General features: G+C 43.6%; 2 protein-coding genes across 2 annotated transcripts; both read left to right on the plus strand.

The window, feature by feature from the left end:
• The first annotated feature begins 679 nt into the window (after positions 1-679).
• On the plus strand, positions 680-5,415 carry LOC310952095 (tubulin alpha-1C chain-like). Its single transcript, XM_083920593.1, has 4 exons — positions 680-792; positions 2,428-2,650; positions 2,731-2,879; positions 3,459-5,415. Exons 1-4 carry the CDS (start codon positions 790-792, stop codon positions 4,434-4,436), a joined length of 1,353 nt encoding a protein of 450 aa, XP_083776719.1. The 5' UTR covers positions 680-789; the 3' UTR covers positions 4,437-5,415.
• Positions 5,416-9,788: 4,373 nt separating this feature from the next.
• Positions 9,789-13,713, plus strand: LOC310952097 (tubulin alpha-1C chain-like; the record flags this gene model as incomplete). The annotated part of the gene is made up of 4 exons (XM_083920595.1): positions 9,789-9,875; positions 11,969-12,191; positions 12,272-12,420; positions 12,730-13,713. Exons 1-4 carry the CDS (start codon positions 9,873-9,875, stop codon positions 13,711-13,713), a joined length of 1,359 nt encoding a protein of 452 aa, XP_083776721.1. The 5' UTR covers positions 9,789-9,872.
• Positions 13,714-22,365: the final 8,652 nt, after the last annotated feature.

The raw sequence follows: 22,365 nt of genomic DNA on the forward strand, positions 1-22,365 counted from the left end.
AACTAGCTCCACCTCAACCAGATGAGTCAGCGTTATATTTGCCTCTGAACTGCAGTGTAGAAGTCTAAAGTTATGGAGTTATGTATAAAAAATAAATGCATATATGAATGTATAAATAAATAAAAGAATAAATGAATGAATTACATTTTTTTCTACATGTTCGTTCACCTACATTAATTTATTTCTGTTTCCATGGGTTAATTAAGTAGGAGGTTCCATTTATTTGTGCATTTATTCCTGTATTTATAGATGTATTTATTGAGACTTAAGTCATGTTTAGTCCATATAAGTATCTCATAACTTGACTTGAGTAAATGTACGTAGTTACTTTACACCACTGCTGAGTATCTATTCCATCAGTTTGTTGGGCAAAAAAGGACAAAAATAAACGTTTTATCTAACACACACCAAAAGGCGAATCTGAAATAAACTGCATTTAGTCGGATATGTTAAGAAACTCATGTAAATAGCAAAACAAACGTGTTATAATAAATCAAAAGTCATGAATAAAAAGGTTTTTCAGTTACTGTCAGTTATCTGCGTATGTTTCATTTTGCTTAGAGCTCGTCGCGTATATGAGGTTTCAATTTCAACCAATAGGAAGCGGGCTCATGTGACGTCCGACCAATCGGAATCGGCAGCGGTTTCCCGCGTGGTAAGAGAGTATAAATAACCCCGCCGAGGGGAAACTCATCAGTTGCTTCTCACACTGGTTTCCTTAACGCCAACAGTGAGAGCTAACGTGGCTTTTTCCTCCTCTTAATCCAAACGTAACACACTTCAGGAAACATGGTGAGTAGGGAACATTAACAGTTAAATGTCGTGTTTTTCTGTACTTATCATATTTTTATTTAAATTGCGTCATCACGAGGCAGCCACCCAGTTAAACCAACGTTAAATTCGCTGTTATCAGTTTAGGGCCGTTAAGTGTAGGACGGTTAAGATAACCACACTTGTTGTTAAGTGGGTCGTTTAAACCATAATGTAATGTTGGTAAGTTAGGTTTAACTCGATAGGACACAATACATATTCAAGCTAACGTTAAGTCCTAACTTAGCTGCCGGTTTCCGGCTTTCCTGCAAGGCCATTGAAAGGAGGCGGAGTCACCAAAAACAAAGGTCTGGGCTTTGGCCTGCAACGCATGCGCAATAGAACTTGAGCTGCGCTGATGGAGGGTTCCTTTGGTTTCACTCGATCTAGATTTATTTATAGTTATTTTCGAATACAACATACTCCGACCCGAGGAAGACTGCGGACACCTCCAGTGAAATTAATTAATCATCCCCATGTTCAATGTTTTTTTTTTTCTCTCAAATGTTTATTGAAGCTATACACATCTACACTACTTTTATAACATGTTTTAGAGTGAATACACAGTGCAGAAAGTGTATTTCTAAATTTAGAAATAATAATAATAACATAAAGAACAATTAGAGATGCGCCGGTCCAGTTTTTTTCCTGATCCAATCTGATACCGAGGCTGGGTGTATTGGCCGATCCTACTGTTGAATGACTGAAGCCTACACCTGTCCATTTGAGTGAAGGCATCAGGCTTGACATAAATATCAAGTCTTGTTAAAAAAAAGGTAACAAACAAACACAGATATAAAAGTACTTGATATTATTTATTAACAAATAGTGTACATTAGCAGCAAAAAAATAACACTTCCATGTAAAGTGCACTGTAAACAGATATTTTAAAATGGAATATAAATCCTAACCAGTTTTGCAAACATAGAATTACGTGTCTAAAACGCTGTAACTGCATAACTTTGTATGATACTAATACAAAAGAAATGACTGGATCAGCCTCCTTCATACGATATCTGATGCGCGTATTGGATCGGTGCAGCTCTAATTAAGCATAGAAAAATTAACGAATAATAACAAATTAATTCTCCTTCTATGGTAGCACGCCAGCAGACCTGGCATTACTGCGCATGTGTCCTACCCCAAATCTCATGGACGTATGTTTTTGTTTTTTTTGGTGACCCAGCCTTCTTCCATAGACTTGGTTTCCTGTCTGCACATTGACCCAGATGGTGTCATGTTGGCTCAATGTGCTTTCATCCGGAAACATCTGTTGCACCACCTCTTTGAAGAGGCCAGGCCCTCATGAAAATGTAACCGCAGGATTTTCAAACAAAACCTATTCACTAAGAGTTGGTTTATATTTAATCTTTCATGTGCTACTTTTGTATGAAAACATGGACAGCAAAACGTGCACACAAAAATTACATTTCAGTGTTTGTTGAATTATTTACATAAATTTTGCTATGAGTCAAACTAGCTGACTCTAGCGCAGTTCTCCACATGTGATGAGTGGCCTTCAGCATCTAATTTGTTAAGATGAGCACAAGAATCAGCCACCTGTAAATCTATATAGGCCTAGTGTCTTAAATGTTTTTTTTTCCACCCCATCTCCAGCGTGAGTGTATCTCCATCCACGTCGGCCAGGCCGGTGTCCAGATTGGCAATACCTGCTGGGAGCTCTACTGCCTGGAACATGGGATCCAGCCGGACGGACAGATGCCCAGTGACAAGACCACCGGAGGAGGGGACGATTCCTACAACACCTTCTTCAGTGAGACTGGATCTGGAAAACACGTCCCCAGAGCTATTTTTGTTGACCTGGAGCCCACTGTGATCGGTAAGTGTCATCACCTCTGGCTGAATGTTCATTCAGGTAAACTGTGAACAACTACTGATTCAACGTTTTTGTCTCTTCAGATGAGGTGCGCACTGGGACCTACCGCCAGCTGTTCCACCCTGAGCAGATGATCACTGGCAAGGAGGATGCTGCCAACAACTACGCACGTGGACACTACACCATCGGCAAAGAGGTCATCGACACTGTGCTGGATAGGATCCGCAAACTGGTGGGTAAATTCAGAGCAGATGCTAATATCAGATAAATTGGTTAATCACCAAATAGGTTTTCACATTAAAGGAATTAGCCTAGGTATTATGGTGAATAACATAGTACGCAGTTTATCCCCCAGGTTTACATTGGTGGTGGGGTTGACAAAAAAGGAAAGTAATCATGGTTTTCATGTGTTACCAACACACTGTAGCAGATTGCCTGAATGTTCTTTTGTTAGCGTGCCAGTCTGTATTATCAAACAATTTAATGTTTAGGTTGGTATTGAAAGGCCAATCCCCACATGGATAAATGAGTGTTAAAAGGTGTTATAAATCACCAAACAGAAGGATCACAATTATACAAGCAACAATCAGAGCCACATTACTAATATAATGGCAGGAAAAACAAGTACTGCAAACGTTTACAGTAAGTTATACATAATGTTTTTAAGATAGAGCTGTAATGTTTGAATTGAAGAGGACGGAATGTGTGGAATTTTACAATATAAAGTATGAGCAATGTACAGAGGTAATCCAATATCTGTGTTTAAATGCAGTATCTCATGTGAGCAGTGTCTCTCCCTCTCTGTCCTCAGTCCGACCAGTGCACGGGTCTTCAGGGCTTCCTGATTTTCCACAGCTTCGGAGGTGGCACCGGCTCTGGTTTCACCTCCCTGCTGATGGAGCGTCTGTCTGTCGACTACGGCAAGAAGTCCAAGCTGGAGTTCTCCGTCTACCCAGCTCCGCAGGTGTCCACTGCTGTGGTGGAGCCCTACAACTCCATCCTGACCACCCACACCACCCTGGAGCACTCTGACTGTGCCTTCATGGTAGACAACGAGGCCATCTACGATATCTGCCGTAGGAACCTTGATGTTGAGCGTCCTTCTTACACCAACCTGAACAGGTTGATCAGTCAGATTGTGTCCTCCATCACTGCCTCCCTTCGTTTCGATGGTGCCCTCAATGTTGATCTGACTGAGTTCCAGACCAACTTGGTGCCATATCCCCGTATCCACTTTCCTCTAGCCACCTATGCCCCAGTCATCTCTGCTGAGAAGGCTTACCATGAGCAAATTACGGTGGCTGAAATCACAAACGCTTGCTTTGAACCAGCCAATCAGTTGGTCAAATGTGACCCTCGCCACGGCAAATACATGGCTTGCTGCCTTTTGTACCGTGGTGATGTGGTGCCCAAAGATGTGAACGCTGCCATAGCCAACATTAAAACCAAGCGCTCCATCCAGTTTGTGGACTGGTGTCCCACTGGTTTCAAGGTGGGCATCAACTACCAGCCCCCCACTGTAGTTCCTGGTGGAGACCTGGCCAAGGTCCAGAGGGCTTTGTGCATGCTGAGCAACACCACTGCTATTGCAGAGGCCTGGGCTCGACTTGACCACAAGTTTGATCTGATGTACGCCAAGCGTGCCTTTGTTCACTGGTATGTGGGTGAGGGTATGGAGGAGGGAGAGTTCTCTGAGGCCAGAGAGGACATGGCAGCTCTGGAGAAGGATTATGAGGAGGTTGGAGCTGATAGTCTGGGAGAGGAGGATGATGAAGGAGAAGAGTATTAAACAAGCATACATTCCACAGTTCCCTCTGATCTGTGCCTTTTCATTATGAATGTGAAAAAATAAAGTTTGCACAAACTGAACTCATTGTTTGCGCGCTTTGATACAGTCATTGTTTGACACAGTTCTTTCTAAAATGGATTACTCAGTTGGTCACGTTTGATCTAAAATGATTAGACTATAGAGGTTCTCTTGCTTACTTCCTAGTCCCTTGGGGGCAGTGGTGTTCAACAGATGTTCAGCAGATCTGGCAGTGGCCAACAATTTTAAATGGCTGCAGGTAGATGAATTACTAAATTTCCTTTTACAGCTTCAGATGTTACAGATCTCAAATTTACTCCTGTAAGGTGTGATTAGTGCTTTACATATGAAGGACAGAGGTCTAACTCTTAACTGTGGCCCAATGAAGGGTCAGGGGGTCTCATGCTGGCAGACAGGTGGCGTTTAAAATGGTTAGTTCTGCTGTTACTAAAGTAGATAATGACTGATACTGTATGAAAATTATGGAATCAACAAGTTAAGCCACAATCAACAGAGGCAAAACGAGGTGAACACAATCACAAGTGTTGTAAAAGATTTTATTTAATTTCAGCTTTGTAATTTTGATGTTCCAATTGAACAATATTTGATTTCATTAAATGCACAAAAACAGACAAAACAAAGTGGCTTCTACATTACACTGACCTACATGAATACAGTTTGATTGCACTTGCATTGAGATTGAGTGCCCTCTTAATAAAATACAATGCATACAATGCACAATTATTGTTAAAAATATGTGCCCCCCAAATAAGTTTAGGGTTGCACATTTGCCTCTGAAAAATCCTACAGCAGAGTAGTTTGAATGCTGAAAAGATGTGCACTCTAAAACATTGGTCCTTGCGTACACAGGCTGAAGTCGTACTTGTCTCTAAAGCAAAACAGGCCCTAATTATAATGCAGCTCTGTTGTAAGTTTGGTGGAGGGAACTGAAGTTGTTACATACATACAGGAAGAGGTTGGAGCTGGGAGTTTGGGAGATGAGGAATAAACTGATCCGTGCTCTCATTAACTTCAAGATTAAATTGTTAATTGACTGAACTATTGTCTTTTATTGCTCTCTGTAATGCAATTCCCACAGGGCAGAAGTACTGTAGTATCTTTAATAGAGCAGGGCAGATTGTGTTTCTTTGTCTGCAGTATCAAACTGGTTTGTACAGTTACTCTGCTCACACCATACTCAAAGCCACATGCCTAACAGTGGGCTAAAAATTACAATTTTATCATTCTGACTTTGCAATAAATGGGGACCTCTGGTGGTAGCAGAGGGCACAAAGCATCTTCATGTTCACCAGAAAGAAGATGTGAGAGAAAGTAAAACCACCAGGTGCTGACGTATATTGGTACCAAATGTAATAAAGTAATATTGGCTATCACAGATGTTTTTCTCTTAAATGTAATAGAAATTGCATGATTAGAGTTAACAAGAAACCTCAAAAATAAGAACAAGGCATCTCTTTAAGTAAAGTAGTGGGAACTAGCTCCACCTCAACCAGATGAGTCAGCGTTATATTTGCCTCTGAACTGCAGTGTAGAAGTCTAAAGTTATGGAGGACTAAACATGACTCAAGTTTCAATAAATGCATGAATAAATAAAATAAATGAATGCTTTACATTTTTTCTATATGTTTGTTCACCTACATTTCTTTCTTTCTGTATTTCTGTTTCCAAATGTTAATGAGGTAGGAGGTTCCATTCATTTCAGCATTTATGTATTCTTTTTTATTTATTTCTGCATGTATTTATTCATTCCTGTATTTATACATGTATTTATCGACTTAAGTCTAAAGTCATGTTTAGTCCATATAAGTATCTCAGAACTTGACTTGAGTAAATGTACGTAGTTACTTTACACCACTGCTGAGTATTTATTCCATCAAAAAAGGACAAAAATAAACATTTTATCTAACACACACCAAAAAGCGAATCTGAATACACTGAATTTAGTCGGATATGTTACGACACTTATGTAAATAGCAGAAAAACGAGTAATAATAAATAAAAAGTCATGAATAAAAAGGTTTTTCAGTTACCGTCGGTTACCTGCAGATGTTCCATTTGTTTTCCAAAAACCTTTATTGAAAGTGACCAGCAGATACAAATGAAAATACCACACCTTTTGTTTTACTACTTCACCTTTTTTAACATGTAGGAAGCAGGCCAGAAAGCAAATACCCTTCTTTGACGCTCAACTGCTAAGTGGAGACATGGGAATTCTGTGGGACGATGAGCTTTTAAAGCATTCACAGACTTTGGCAGAACATTTTATTTTTTTCAGTGTCTGTCGGAGGTCAGAAAAGGTCAGGTGTCCCCCTTCACTTTGTAAACCTGCTTTAAAAAAATCTGTCCCCTTACACATTTTCCACAGAGACGGTTCTGTTCATCGGCTCCGGGTCAGTGTTAGCGGTTCACAACTGAAAACATTCCTCCAAATGAACGGACAGTATGCTGAGAGACTTCAACACTGAGCCAGTGAAAGACGAGCTGTGGCAAACCAAATGTGTGTAAGTCCAGTTGTGTGTTAAGAGGTTTACTGGTGTAAACATCAACACAACACCGAAAGAGAACAAAACATTAACAGAGATGAGAGGTGAAGAGGAAAAAAAGAAGAAGAAAGGGGAGCGAGAGAGAAAAATGAAAATAATATTAGCAGCAGTAAAAGTAAATAAATAGTAATAAAATAAAGGGGTGCGAGAAGAAGAGATCAGATGACGTAAATACCTTAAAAGTGCAGCACACACTCAAAGTTTGGATGGCTTTTTTGTTCCGTGAGGGGGAAACTGTTGAAATCTACTGTTCCTCCATTTCTTTCATAAACACAGTGAAGTTTGTTTTTTTGATTGTGAATTTACATTTGTGAATGGGAAATTTAGCTAACAGTAAAATCAAATGAATAAGAAAAAAAGCATCCTCATTTTTACAACTGTGTTCAAAACAACCAAATAAAGCATTTTATAGTAAAAGACAAGGTCTGGGAAAATACAGGCAACTGTAAATCTACTGGATGGGATTGCATCAAAGGTTAGTTACAGGTAAATTAGAGCGGGCGAGAAATTCAGAGTAACTGTACAAGAGTCCCCTACAATTGAAAAATGGACTCACTAAAAGAATACCATTGTTGAACCATTTATCATAAAATAGTGACTTATTCTTGTACAAGATATTACAGTTATTCCAAATATAGCATTTCTGTGGGGAAAAATGATGTTTGTAAATGAGCGCGCATGCTAAACGTACCTGCTGATGAAAGTTGGACAGTTTAAGTGGGATTTGAATTGAATCTTATAATTACAGAGCAGAATGAACTTTAGGCCACCTTAATGGGAAAAGACATGGTGAGAGATAAAGTTCCAGATAGAGCTTGGATTTTTTTAGATATTGTTTAATCCAGTTTATCTTAAATGTATTATTAAGAGAGCTGAAGTCTATAAAATGTAGTCCACCTTTGTCATATTCATTTCAAACAACAGATTTTCGCTGGTAGTGTGTCTTGTTGTTCCTTAAGAAGTTGTTGAGCATCCTATCAATAGATGTACATATGGAGTTATTCACATCCAATGATTGAGCAGCATAGGTGAGCCGTGACAGTCCTTCTGCCTTAGTGAGCAGAACCCTGCCCCTCGGAGATAAGTCTCTTTGTAGCCCGGGGTTGAGGACTTATGGTGTTTTTTCAATAATTGGAACCACAGTTGAAGTGCCTCTGAGCTTCCAATCTTTAACAATTTGAACACCAAGATATGTAACAGTCTCTCACAGCAATGTGAAAAATTGCGGACACTGTAGCGTTATTTACTGGTAACAGTTCACATTTGTTCAGATTTAGATAAAGCCCAGATGCTTTAGAGAAGGACTGGATAGTTTGGACTGCGACTGACACTTGAGAGGCATCCTTAAGAAACAAAGCTGTATCATCTGCCAGCTGACTGATGATTACTTCCCTATTGTCAATAGTAATACCTTTTAGAGGGCAGGCTTTGATCTGTACATTAAGTAGTTGTACAGCTGGAAGAAAGAGGTATACAGACAGAGGGCATCCTCGACAAACGCCACGATTTAAGGGAAATCTTGGAGAGGTACCTTGACTTCATTTAATAAAACTATTTCTATTTGTACCTAATGTTTTAACTGCTTTACAAAAGAAATTGCCAAAACCAAATTTACTGAGAGTTACCATCATAAAATCATGCTCTAAGGAATCAAAAGCTTTATAAAAGTCTAGGAAAAGAAAACAAATGTGGTCTTGAATAAGATCTGAGTAATCTAATACATCTAAAACTAACCTTACATTATTAGAGATATGTCTGTTTTTTAGGTGTACTTGCACACCTTCTATGTGATCTAACAAATGCTCCCTCAGCTTGTTGCTTGTAGATTTCATCCAACCTATGCTGTTGCTCAGTGAGCTCAATCTTTTCTGACTCACTAAGAGCCTCTAGTGGTTTGGATAATAAAGAACCAATCTTAAGTAGTGTATCATTTTCTTCTGCTTTTTGCGCTTTTGCCAAGTGCCAAGTATTTCCTGAGATATTTAGCAATCTCATATTTCATTTATTCCCAATTATTGCTATATACATTTTCGATCAGAGCTTTGTTCCAATGGTGTCTGATCAATCTTTCAATTTCAGTAGTTACATCTTTATATTTGAGAATGGTGCTATTAAGTTTCCAATATGAGGATTTAACAGGGGAGGGGGAAGACAGTTAAGGAATATTTATACTGATAGTTTTATGATCAGATAATGGCGAAGGCAGAATGTCCTTTAAGGCATTTTTCAGATCTTTAGAGACCAGCTAGTAATCAATACGTGACAAGCTAGACATTGACTTAATGAACCATGTATAAGATTTCTGTGATACATGTGTATCTCTCCAAACATCAGTTAAAATATCTCTTTCTATAAACCTCTTCAAATGAGAACTGGAGGAGTCAGCGTTTCTCGGTGGCCACCTGTCCAATTGATTATCCAGTGTAATACTGAAATCTCCACCACATAGTATTGAAGAATTTGGACATTGTGAAAGCCAGTGGAGCAGTCGATTTCCCAATGTATCAATGTAAGTGATATTTTCTGCTTGGGAGTTAAACCCATACACATTAATTAAGATGTCATATAAATGAGCAATCTCAAGAACAAGGAAAATAAAGTGCGTATGTTCCATTTTGCTGTAGAGCTCGTCGCGTATATGACGATTTAATTTCAACCAATAGGAAGCGGGCTCATTTGACGTCCGGCCAATCGGATTCGGCAGCGGTTTCCCGCGTGGGGAAAGTGAGTATAAATAACCCCGCAAGGTAAAAATGTATCAGTTGCTTCTCACACTGGTTTCCTTAACGCCAACAGTGAGAGCTAACGTGGCTTTTTCCTCCTCTTAATCCAAACGTAACACACTTCAGGAAACATGGTGAGTAGGGAACATTAACAGTTAAATGTCGTGTTTTTCTGTAATTATCGTATTTTTATTTAGTCACCAAAAACAAAAAATGTCTGACCTTTGCTGTAGGGATCCAGCAGAAATCTTGTTTGTTTTCGTTCAGGTGCTCTCAGGTTTCACTCGGATATATATATATTTATTTTAGGGTTGGGACTCGTTAAGTACGATTAATTAATTACAGAAAAAATAACGTGATAAAAAAAAATTGCAATTTATCTTTGCACTCATTGCGGAACGATGCTCATTGCAGCAGGGAGTTCCCACCCGGCCCGTAATACTGACGCACAGGACGCAACACTAGCGAAATGAAACCGATGAGAAGCGAGATGATGAGCTGTTGCTGGGTTTAGTGGGCGGACATTTGAGCTCTAAGAAACGACCAAGTGCAACTGTGGATAGATGGCACGTCTGTTTAAAAAATTGTGCAAGAAAGAATTCCTCTTCCACTGGAGCTCTGCAGCCTCCGCTCCACCCCAGCGCCCAACGCTAGCACAGACAACGCTCCTGAGAGGGACTGTCAATAGTTGATGGGTCATTTTTGTTTGTGTTTTTGAAAACATGGGACAAAAAGCACTCTGTTAAACTGTTTATTTTATGCCAATGATATCATTTTAAATATTTGTGCAATGTTAGGTTTCCACTTTCCTTGAATATACCGTACTAAGCATTGTTTTATTATTTTATATTAAGTCATATCAAAATCAATTTAAATTGAAAAATGTTGCTGCTTGTGTCCAATATTGATGTAATTAATTACAAAGCCTCCTATTAGATTTTTTTTTAAATTATATCCCACTCCATCTCGCGATAGATAGAGTGTCAGGTCCCCAGGACAGACTCTCGTCGGATATTCAGAATTTTAGACTCTACCAAAATGGAGTTATTTGCTGTGGAGCCAGCTGTGTTCAAAATCACTCACTCAATCATTCTTCCCTTTTATAGTGTTTATTAGATGGTGCACTGTATAGGGAATGATCAAACGAGATTTCAGACACTACACTGGAATTTTCTATCAAATCGTTGCATCAGTACGTGTGTGACAGAAGCGGGTGCGTCCAGCATCATGTAAACAAACGAAGCTGTAAACTCATTTTCAGTCTGTTCATGATACAAACCTGCACTCAGGAGGACGGCCAAAGGTTCTGTTGATGTTGCTGGTTTATTTCAATGTTAAATCCCGAATAAATTGTTGCGATTTCGATGGTGTTAACGTGTGGTTTTGTTAACAAAGGTTGTGTGTCATGATTTCCAGCTGTAATAGCACACGGCTTATTTACTTCACAGCCGTAAGCTCGTGAGTAACGGTTGTTGGTAACCGCAGTTAGCTCCCTGGCTAACGTTAGCACCTCTTCTTCTCCTCCGGTAAAACACGACCGCATTGCATTGTGGTATGCGGGAGTACAGTGTAGTGCACATCATGTGTACACTCAAATTAGCTGTGTATTGTGGGTATTTTATAGTGGACTATAGTGAATGACATTAACCACAGAGAATTCGAACACTACTACAAAATAGCGTACACACTGTAGTGCACTACTTGAACTATGTCCTATGATAGGGAACACAGTTATGGGCAGGAGAAGGAGGGTGTGTGGCTGAAAAGAGCCATGGTGAAACACATTCAGTAGCTTAGTTGCCGTCTACGTAAAGGCTCCGGCAGAGACAAAATTCTGCTGCTCACACTTTTAAAACATTGTCATCGTTGTTTTTATTATTGTTTATCTCATGGACTCAGTAAAAGGTTTTTCTAGCATGCATGACCTGCATGAAATCGATATGTTGTTTTAGGCAAGGATGTATTGACTATAGGAGATGATAACGTAAATTCAACATTTGTATTTTGTTTTTAACATTGTTAGTCGGCTAATGTAAACATTTTGATAACTTGATAAGCTACACTTTAAAACACTTTTTAAAAAGTCTATTACAATATGGGTTGTGAAACTAATACTAAATGTGATGAGTGGCCTTCAGCATCTAATTTGTTAAGAACACTAATCAGGCACCTGTAAATCTATATAGGCCTAGTGTCTTTTTAAACATTCTTTACCCCCCATCTCCAGCGTGAGTGTATCTCCATCCACGTCGGTCAGGCCGGTGTCCAGATTGGCAATACCTGCTGGGAGCTTTACTGCCTGGAACATGGGATCCAGCCGGACGGACAGATGCCCAGTACCAAGACCACCGGAGGAGGAGATGATTCTTACAACACCTTCTTCAGTGAGACTGGATCTGGGAAACACGTCCCCAGAGCTATTTTTGTAGACCTGGAGCCCACTGTGATCGGTAAGTGTCATCACCTCTGGCTGACTGTTCATTCAGGTAAACTGTGAACAACTACTGATTCAATGTTTTTGTCTTTTCAGATGAGGTACGCACTGGGACCTACCGCCAACTGTTCCACCCTGAGCAGATGATCACTGGCAAGGAGGATGCTGCCAACAACTACGCCCGTGGACACTACACCATCGGCAAAGAGATCATCGACACTGTGCTGGATAGGATCCGCAAACTGGTGGGTAAATTCAGAGCAGATGCTAATATCAAATGACTCGGTTAATCGGCAAGTAGGTTTTCACATTAAAGGATTTAGCCTTAGTATTATGGTGAATAACGAATATTGTACAAGAAAAGGGAAAAACAAGTACTGCGAACGTTTACAGTAAGTTATACATGATGTTTTTAAAATAAAAAGAGCTGTAATGTTTGAATTGAAGAGGATTGAATGTTCAGAAGTTTACAATATGAAGTATGTACAAAGGTAATCCAAAATATGTGTTTATATGCAGTATCATGTGACCAGTGTCTCTCCCTCTGTCCTCAGTCCGATCAGTGCACTGGTCTTCAGGGCTTCCTGATTTTCCACAGCTTCGGAGGTGGCACCGGCTCTGGTTTCACCTCCCTGCTGATGGAGCGTCTGTCTGTAGACTACGGCAAGAAGTCCAAGCTGGAGTTCTCCGTCTACCCAGCTCCGCAGGTGTCCACCGCTGTGGTGGAGCCCTACAACTCCATCCTGACCACCCACACCACCCTGGAGCACTCTGACTGTGCCTTCATGGTGGACAACGAGGCCATCTACGATATCTGCCGTAGGAACCTTGATGTTGAGCGTCCTTCTTACACCAACCTGAACAGGTTGATCAGTCAGATTGTGTCCTCCATCACTGCCTCCCTTCGTTTCGATGGTGCCCTCAATGTTGATCTGACTGAGTTCCAGACCAATTTGGTGCCATATCCCCGTATCCACTTCCCTCTGGCCACCTATGCCCCAGTCATCTCTGTTGAGAAGGCTTACCATGAGCAAATTACGGTGGCTGAAATCACAAACGCCTGCTTTGAACCAGCCAATCAGTTGGTCAAATGTGACCCTCGCCACGGCAAATACATGGCTTGCTGCCTTTTGTACCGTGGTGATGTGGTGCCCAAAGATGTGAACGCTGCCATAGCCAACATTAAAACCAAGCGCTCCATCCAGTTTGTGGATTGGTGCCCCACTGGTTTCAAGGTGGGCATCAACTACCAGCCCCCCACTGTAGTTCCTGGTGGAGACCTGGCCAAGGTCCAGAGGGCTTTGTGCATGCTGAGCAACACCACTGCTATTGCAGAGGCCTGGGCTCGACTTGACCACAAGTTTGATCTGATGTACGCCAAGCGTGCCTTTGTTCACTGGTATGTGGGTGAGGGTATGGAGGAGGGAGAGTTCTCTGAGGCCAGAGAGGACATGGCAGCTCTGGAGAAGGATTATGAGGAGGTTGGAGCTGATAGTGTGGGAGAGGAGGAGGAGGAGGATGATGGAGAGGAGTATTAAACAGGCATGCATTCCACAGTTACCTCTGATCTGTGCCTTATTATGAATGTGAAAAAAATAAAGTTTGCACATCAACTGAACTCATTGTTTGCTCTCTTTAATACACTCAGTTTGATAAAGCTGTCTGTCTAAAGCCCTGTTCAGACAGGTTTAGTTTAATGTGGGGTATGGTCCTTGTTACTTGAGGTTTTAGTCCTGTCTGAATGGGCCATGTCAGTAATTCTTCTGGAGAATGGCAAGAAAAATGACGGTGATTTAAAAAAAAAAAAAAAAATCTGTACAACAGTTCAGTCCAGAAGAAATCTGAATATGACCCTCTGTGAAAGAGACTTAGACGTATACAGCTCTTCTTGATCCCTTTGGGATGACTCCTGCAAGGAAACTGAGTTTCCAGCAGCTTACAAAAACATGAGGGAGGTATAAAAAAAAAAATACAGTCTAGGATAACGAATAAACTCTTAGCTAAATAAATACACAAAGTGTGTGTGTATATATATAGTAAACAATAAACTCAGTCAAATTTATGAGGTAGATACAGGTAAAATAAAATTCATGGAAAATTACATCAAATAAGTTAAATGTAGAGGAATTGTTAAAGAAAATATGTATGACTGTATATGACAAATGAGCAGTAAGATTAAATAAATGCACTTAAATCATGGTTAACTTCCCTTCTGTCCTTTTTATTTCCTCCTCCCCCTGAGTGTGGAGTTGTAGAGTGTGATGGCCTGATAGACAAAGGAGTTCTTGAGCCTGTTGGTCCTTCATTTGGGCAGGAGCAGCCTTCCCCTGAACAGGCTCCTCTGGGTGCTAATGACGGTGTGCAGGGGGTGGCTGGCATTGCCATAATGTTGGTGGGGGCTGGTTAAACCTGTTGAAGAAGTAATTCAGTTCGTTCACCCTCTCCATTGTTGATGGTTCTCACACCTTCCCAGACCTCCCTCATGTTGTTCTCCCTCAGTTCTGCTCCACCTTTCTCCTGTAGCTGACCTTTGCTTCCCTCACAGTCCTCCTGTGCTGCTTTCATGGCCTCCCTGCTCCTGAAACTCAGGCCTATGGGCCAAAAGGTTCAACATTACATATCTGGAGAGAAGGGAAAACATACAGGTGCTAGTGGTAGCTCATCTGAAGTCTCCAAATGGTGCAAAACAACAAGGAGATATGACTTGAATTACATCAAACTTGGATTCAGTTGGAGCGGGAAGGAAGAAGATCCCCGGCCACAGTGTGTGGGGAGGTTCTCAGCAATGAAAGTTTGAAACCATCACATCTTAACAAAACACTGCCTGCTAAAAGACAAACCAGAGGAAACGTGATGACCTAAAGCAGTGCAGGACCTCATCCAACCCTGTGCTACACCCGCAGCTAAAGCTCAAGAAGCCTCTTACCACGCCAGTCTCTGCATCGCGAAAGCCGGTAAGGCACATATGATCGCCGAACAGCTGTGTTTACCATTGGCCAAAGAGATGACGTCATCTCATCATGTGTGGGAAGAATGCTGCCAAAAAAGCTAAACTTAGTGCCGCTTTCTAATGACACAATGTCTCGAAGAGTAGGGGCCATGGCACAGACATTAAAAAGGCACTGATTAAACACATTAAAAGTAGTCCCTAAACAATCCAATTAGACGAGACAACTGACGTTGCAGATTTGGCCAATTTGCTAGTCTAATCAAATATGAATTTGACGGCGCGGCTAAGGAGGACGTTCTGTTCTGTCAATCACTTGAGACCAGAACTACAGCGGAACACATATTCCGACTGAATACATTTTTTCGAGAGAATGGTCTGTGTGGGGGTCTGCATGGACGGAGCCAGGGCTATGACAGGTTGCCAAAGCGTAGAAGCAGCCCAAATTTGTGAGGTGGCACCGGAGATGAAGTGGACACACTGCAGCATCCATTGCCAGGCCCTGACGGTGAAAAAGATGCTAGAAGAATTGAAGTCTGTGTTGGACTCTGCTGTGAAAGTTGTGAACTTCATTAAGGCCTGACCGATGCATTCCCACCTATTTCAGGTGCTCTGCAATGACATGGGCAGCGTGCAAGTCCAGCTGCTGCTTCATACGGAGGTGAGGTGGTTGTCAAGAGGGAAGGTGCTTTTGAGGCTTTTTGAATTGCACAGAGAGGTCCAGCTTTTCTTACAGGACACAAACTTCACCTTATCTGATGTTTTTGAAGATCATGTGTGGTACAAAATCACCAAGTCTCTCAGGTGCCCCTTTGATCCTCTGAGTTCTGGTCACTGGCATTTCTAACATCTGAGAGTTCTCCTTTGGTGAATGCGTGATATCCCTTTGTGCATGTGTCTCCTTTATCAAGTACACTGTCTTCGAATTCCGGTGTTTACCCCTGTGTACTGTGTATTTCCTTAGGCCCGTTTGTCTCATATCTTTTCACATGTGTGGTGTTCCTCCGATAGCATGCTCCTGCTGGAGATTCAACCATAACTTGATTTCCTGTTTTACTCACAACTTTGTCTGGTGTTGCTTTGAATGGTGTGGTGAATGTGTCCACTTTGTCCTGTTGTATAAGAACTCTGATGTCCATCTTTGAGTATTGAGCTCCCCTTCGTTCATCAGCATATCATTTTGCCTTTCCTTTTTGCTCTGCGTCTCTATCTCGTATCTCCAGCGCTGGTGTGTTTGCTTCACCGATGTCTGGTAACTTTCCCCTTATTTTTTGATTAAAGAGAAGTTCAGCAGGGCTTTTTCCTGTGGTGGCATGTTCAATGCTCCTGTACACAGTCACATATTTTCTCAGCTCACACCTCCAGTTTATTCCCTCTGCTTGAGCAATCTTTATTCTCTTCATCAGTGATGCGTTTTGGCGCTCAACTTCTCCATTAGCTTGAGCCTATTTTGGTGTTGTCTTTATGTGTTTGATTCCATTATTTTCACAGTATTCCCTGAATAAGTCAGATTTGAACTGAGGTCCGTTATCTGATTGGCACGTGACAGGTAATCCATGTCTGCTGAAGATTGACTTCAGACTGTCAATGACTTTCTCTGTAGTTGTAGAGGTCAGAACATCATACTCATAATAGCGACTGTAATAATCTACTACCCCAAGTATGGATTGAATTGTTGGCAGCGGTCCTAGCAGATCTATTGCAATATCTTGCCAGGGCCTGGGGTAAGGGTGTGGTCCTCAGCGGTTCTGGTGGGTCAGGTCTGGCTACAATTTGACATCCATGACATGCCTTACAATATCTCTCCGCTACTTTGTCCATGCCAGGCCACCAAACCTTGGTTCTGGGGTGTTGTTTGTTCCCCACTATCCCCAAGTGCCGTTCATGAGCTAGTGTGAGTGCTCGAGCCTGTAGACTCTTTGGCAGTACTATACGACTCCCTCTAAGCACTATGTATCCAGCTACACACAGTTCATTTGCAATTGGTGCATATGATTTACAGTTCTCAAAGTGTCCATTTGTGATTGCCTTGCGTACCTCTACAAGTTCTGGGTCAGTAGCAGAGGCTTCCTCCACCTCTTGTGTAGTAAGTGCTTTAGGTGTAAAGCTCACATGTCTGTGTATTGTAGGTACTCTAATTGGTTAATTGGATCAAAGGTGTGACTATCAAATGAAATATTTAAAAAAAAAATGGATAAAGAAAAATTACAAAAAATTAATAACTTATTTATTCAAAACTTCACACGGAGAACTAATTAAATGTAGGGCCTTGACTCACGTTCAGATTGAGATTGAGTATTCTCAATAAACTTATCGTTAATCAAGTAAATATTGGCTATCATCAATAGTTATCAAAGATAATAATAAAAATAAATAAATAAATAAATAAAAAAGGAAGCTGGTTAAAGAGAAGGTTCTTGTCCTTGTTGTTTGCAAAGATGATTGTTCATTTCTGGATTAATGTGAACTTTCAGTTTGATTATGAGAAGGACTCTGTTTGATCAGACTAAGGAGAAGACTAGGCCTGAAAGCCTGGTAGCCTTTGTTCCTGAGCGCATGTTTACAGACAAAGAACTGCCATGAAACTCTCCCCTAATAGGTCACACCCAGGTATGAACTCTCCAAGGGACCCCTAACTGTCATCTCACAGCAAGCTGCTTGCTAAATGGCAGGACCCGTACACTATCCTCAGGAAGATGGGCCCTGTGACCTACTAGTAACACCAACCAGACAAGAAAAAGGCAAAACAGATCTACCACGTCAACCTGCTGAAGGAGTGGAAGAAGGCTCCAGTTCCGGTTCCTGCTGGTGATGGCGGTGGACAGTGAAGGGGAAGAGGAGTCTACCCTCACCGACCTCACCCTCTCTGCTGAACCTGCTCTCGGCCATCTCTCAGCTGTCCAGTCCAGCCAGCTGTGCCAGGTCTTCCAGCGCTGAATCCGACGCTGAATCCAGCAAAGTGTCAGTGGGCCAGGGAGGAGGCAAAATACCTGGGGTACCGGCTTGGATGGGCTAGGCAGGAGGTTCGTCCCACAGTTCGCCACCATTGCAGCTCCGCTGACAGCTCTGATGGCGAAGGACCAGAGAAACCCAGTCATCTGGATGGCAGGAGGATTAGGACCTTCTGGCCAGGCGGGTACTCTCTGCGCCTGGCCTGTCGGTCATACCATGCCTTCTGGGTCTGCTGGGCCTCACGAAGGTTGACTTCGGCCTTGTCCCGGTACTTTGCCAACCGGTCCCTCATCTCCAACACGAACTGGACCACACAGCGATCACTGACGCCAGTTGCGGGAGCCTCCCAGACCTTCAGCAGCAGGTCCATTGGCCCCGGTCCCTCCCAGCCGTACAGAAGCTCAAACCGGGAGAACCCCTTGGATGCTCGGGAAACCTCCCGGTAGGCGAACAGCAAGAAGGGCAACCACTGGTCCCAGTCTCTCCCAGTGTCAGCCACAAACTTCTGCAGCATCTTCTTCAGGGTTTGATTGAAGCGCTCGACCAGACCGTCTGTCTGAGGGTGGTATGGGGTGGTCTATGGGAAATCCCCAGCTGTCGGCGGAAGAGCTGCAGGAGTCTGGAGGTGAAGTTGGTTGATGATCTCGTCCGGAACACCAACCCTGGAAAACCGCTGGACAAGACAACGCAGCACAGCAGGAGCAGTGACGGTGCGCAAGGGAAAAGCCTCCGGAAACCGTGTAGCGTAATCACAGCACCAGAATGTACTGGTGCCTTCCACCGCTCTTCACCAATGGGCCAACCAATGTCCATGGCTATACGCCTAAATGGAGTGGAGATCACAGGCAGGGGTTGGAGGTAGGCGTGGTCGGACTGGCGGACATAGCAAGTTCTCTGACAGGTGGGACAGGTTTTGCAGAAGGTCTGCACATCAACATACATGGAAGGCCAATAGAATATGGAGGATGTTGCGACCAAGATGACCTGCCCAACGCAAGGTGTGTGCCAGGTGCATTATCATCGGCCGACATGACACAGGAACCACAAGGCGTTTGACACCGTCTGCCACTGCATTCAAAACATCACTGTCAACAACAAAACATTCTTTCTCCCCTTTTGCCATATCCAGCCCCCCAACCACCATGGCGAACAAGGCCTACAAAGTCCCGTCCTCCCTTTGCACTTCCCACATGCCTTTCGCACAGTCCGGCTCCGGGGATTTCAGCCCCTTTTCAAACCGCCACTGGCGGCGAGACTTCCTGGGCCCCTTTGTGCCCCCCTCAAACATACTGCTGTCCAGGGTTGCAAAGAGTTCTGGATCAGGCCCCTTTGCCTTCCCCGGGTCGGGCGCCACCATCACTCTTGCCTGGGCGCGAGTGATCACATGACCGGACAAACCCTTCCCCAGGTCACTGTCTTTGGGACCGGCCTCCAGCAACACATCCAGTAGCACAGGTAAGTCCCAACCCAGGATAGCAGCAACAGGTAACCTTTCCACCACTCCCACAGTTAGCAGGTAAGGCTGCTCGTCCACCACCACCGTCACCTCTGCTGTGGGGTAGGAACGGCTGTCCCCATGCACACACAAAATGACTTCCTGTCTGCTATACTCCACAACGCCCGTTGGCACCAACTCCCTTCGGACCAGTGTCAGGAAGCTCCCCGAGTCAACCAGTGCAGTCACAGAATCGCCGTTAATGGTAATGTCTTTAAAACGCTGTTGCGCTCTCCCAGCACTTGCAACCTCAGCCCGGGGAGTGTAACATGCCCCGTTAAGTTTTGCTTTTCTGATGGGACACAAAGAAGCCTTAAGCCCTGCCTGCTGGCAGTAAAAACAGATGAGCTCCTTACCGGGGCTGCGCTGGCGAGGTGCGGGCCGGTATTCTCCAGGTGGATGCTGGCTGGCTCTGGTTGCTGGTCTGGGCTGCGACGGAACGTGACGACTGGGACCACCTTGGTAGGCAGTCGGGCCTCCCCTCCGGGCGTTGAGGTACTGCAGCGCTAGCTTGCCTGCAGCTATCGCATCCGTCGGCTCGTGCTCCTTCACCCAGGTGCCGATGTCTGCTGTGAAGACACGCAGCAGCTGCTCCAAAATAACCTGCTCACCGATCTGCTCCTTTGTATGTTGCTCTGGCCGAATCCATCGACGGTAGAGACCCTTTAAGCGGTGGTAAGTCTCTGTTGGGTTCTCTCCAGGTGGAACTGCCAGGGACCGGAACTGCTGGCGATAAGTCTCCGGGGAGACGTCAAACTTGGTCAGGAGCGCTGCCTTCAGGTCCGGGTACCAGTGAGCCCTGTCCTCGTCCATTGCTGTGTATGCCTCGAGCATCTTCCCCGTGAGCAGAGGCATCAGGCGACACGCCCACTCCCCATCTGGCCAACCCCACGTTCTGGCAATACGCTCGAAGCGGAGCAGGTAATTTCCAATGTCCTCTCCAGCCAGGTATTGTGGGATCTTGGGGTCGCCAAAGAGTCTGCTCTTCGGCCTACGAGGTTCTGACCCGCTGCTTACCCCAAACCTTGGTGGCCTTAAGGGTGAACTGCGGCGCGGCGACTCAGATAGTGATGGGCCCTTGGTGGTGCTTGGGTAGGTGCGTCCGGCCTCAGCTCTACCACTGCCTGACCCAGTTGCAGGCTGGCCACGCAACCCGGAGTCCCCTTAGCACTGCCAGAAACCCCTCCTCTCTTTTCTGCTGTCCCTCCAGGAAGGTCTGCATGACTGCCACCAGCTCCTCTCCTGCACTTGGAGCTCCGGGGCCGGCCTGCAGGACTGGAGCTGCAGCACCTCCTCTGCCCTCCTCGTCTGTGGACCAGGCTGGTTCCTGCTTTTGTGAGCTTCTTCCTGTGTACCAGATGCGTGCTCCTCTGCGACTGGCCATCCCGCTTTGTCGGGGTTCAGACTCTGCGATGATGGCCCAGTCTGCAAACTTCAGTGTGGTGATTTTTTAATTGACACCCAAAAAAACAAAGAAAAATATCCACAGGTGGCAAAGCAAAAGTAGCAGGAATATTTACAACAGGACAGAGAGAAAAAATATTTACAACAGGATTTCACAGCAGCGATAAGGACCCACATGCCTCTCAGCCGAATGCCTCCCTCAAGTGAGCTGAACTTCCTTTAAATACCCCCTTGGCCCCTCCCCCGGGCAAACCAATTATCACAGCACAGGGGTTTCAACACATAAACAGGGAAACAGAATACCCAAACACAAAAACCCCATTAACTTTTGCATCAGTATGTGGCACTAACAACCCTCCATATGGCGGTGCCATTGTTCACAAAGAACACCTCAATTCCCCTTACATTCATCATAAATCATAATATTAGTATAGTCTGCGGTCAGATGACCCATTGAAGCGCGCCAACCAGTGCTATTTATCTCATGATCCGGAGCCTCGGTTCGGCCCGTGAACCCGAGACAGACCTCTGCAGCAACAGCAGGTGAGCGCATGTGTATGTGTATGTGTGTGTGTGTGTGTGTGTGTGTATGTGTGTTGCGTAGGCGCCGAGTGTGCACCCTCGACGACCTACGGTGGGCAAACAGAGTTCAGGGAAATGGGCGAAAGTTTGTGTCACTGCTGGACCGCGAGATGCGGAGAGGAATCAGATCGCTCTTTGTTCTGCTCATTTGGGTTGGTAACCGGTTGGCACCTCGTTTTAAGGGCAGCTTTCACAGTCGCTAGATGTACAGAGTTCATTTGTCAGTTAATTTAGTGTTTGCAATATTTGGGCAGTTATTTAACCAACTGGGAATTGGCTAAACACTACTAATATCTCGGCTATGAAAGAACAAAAGTTACAAAACAAAATCTAAACATGACAATGGCACTATAAAAAATACATAATAAACATTGTTTCTCAGCTACTCTTCAGGTTAGTGAGAACAGAAGTGTTAGTTATGTAAATGTGTTAGGGTGAGATACAGATGAGATGCAGCTTTCAGTTGCATGAGGACAGGTGTATGACTGGTGTGTCTCTTATGATGTGTCCTAAACTAGTTTTTACTAGTGAGCTTATTACAAAATACAAGGAGCTTGAAAAGTTTGTACAAGGTGTTAAGTCCAATTACAATTTGGGTCTTATTGAGTTTGCTGTGGCTGCTAACAAATCAAAGTTTACCAATTTAACTTTAAGAAAAGTAAGGCTGCTGAGCTTGCATAATTCTTACTATCAGTACAGACGGACTGTTACATACGAGACCGAGAGGAGTGGACTCTGGAGCTCTGTTGTTAGAAGTTCTTCTTAACTAGTGGCTCAGGGCTGTAACGCTGCATGTAGCCGTGTACAGAA

This window comes from Echiichthys vipera, assembly GCF_963691815.1.
Source record: "Echiichthys vipera genome assembly, chromosome: 9".
NCBI classification, from domain to species: Eukaryota; Metazoa; Chordata; class Actinopteri; order Perciformes; family Trachinidae; genus Echiichthys; species Echiichthys vipera.

Bases quoted from the DNA above. Each gene is read 5' to 3' on its own strand.
- LOC310952095 (XM_083920593.1), top strand. The intron at 2,651-2,730 runs GTAAGTGTCATC...TTGTCTCTTCAG, and splicing joins CCTGGAGCCCACTGTGATCG to ATGAGGTGCGCACTGGGACC. The intron at 2,880-3,458 runs GTGGGTAAATTC...CTCTGTCCTCAG, and splicing joins TGGATAGGATCCGCAAACTG to TCCGACCAGTGCACGGGTCT.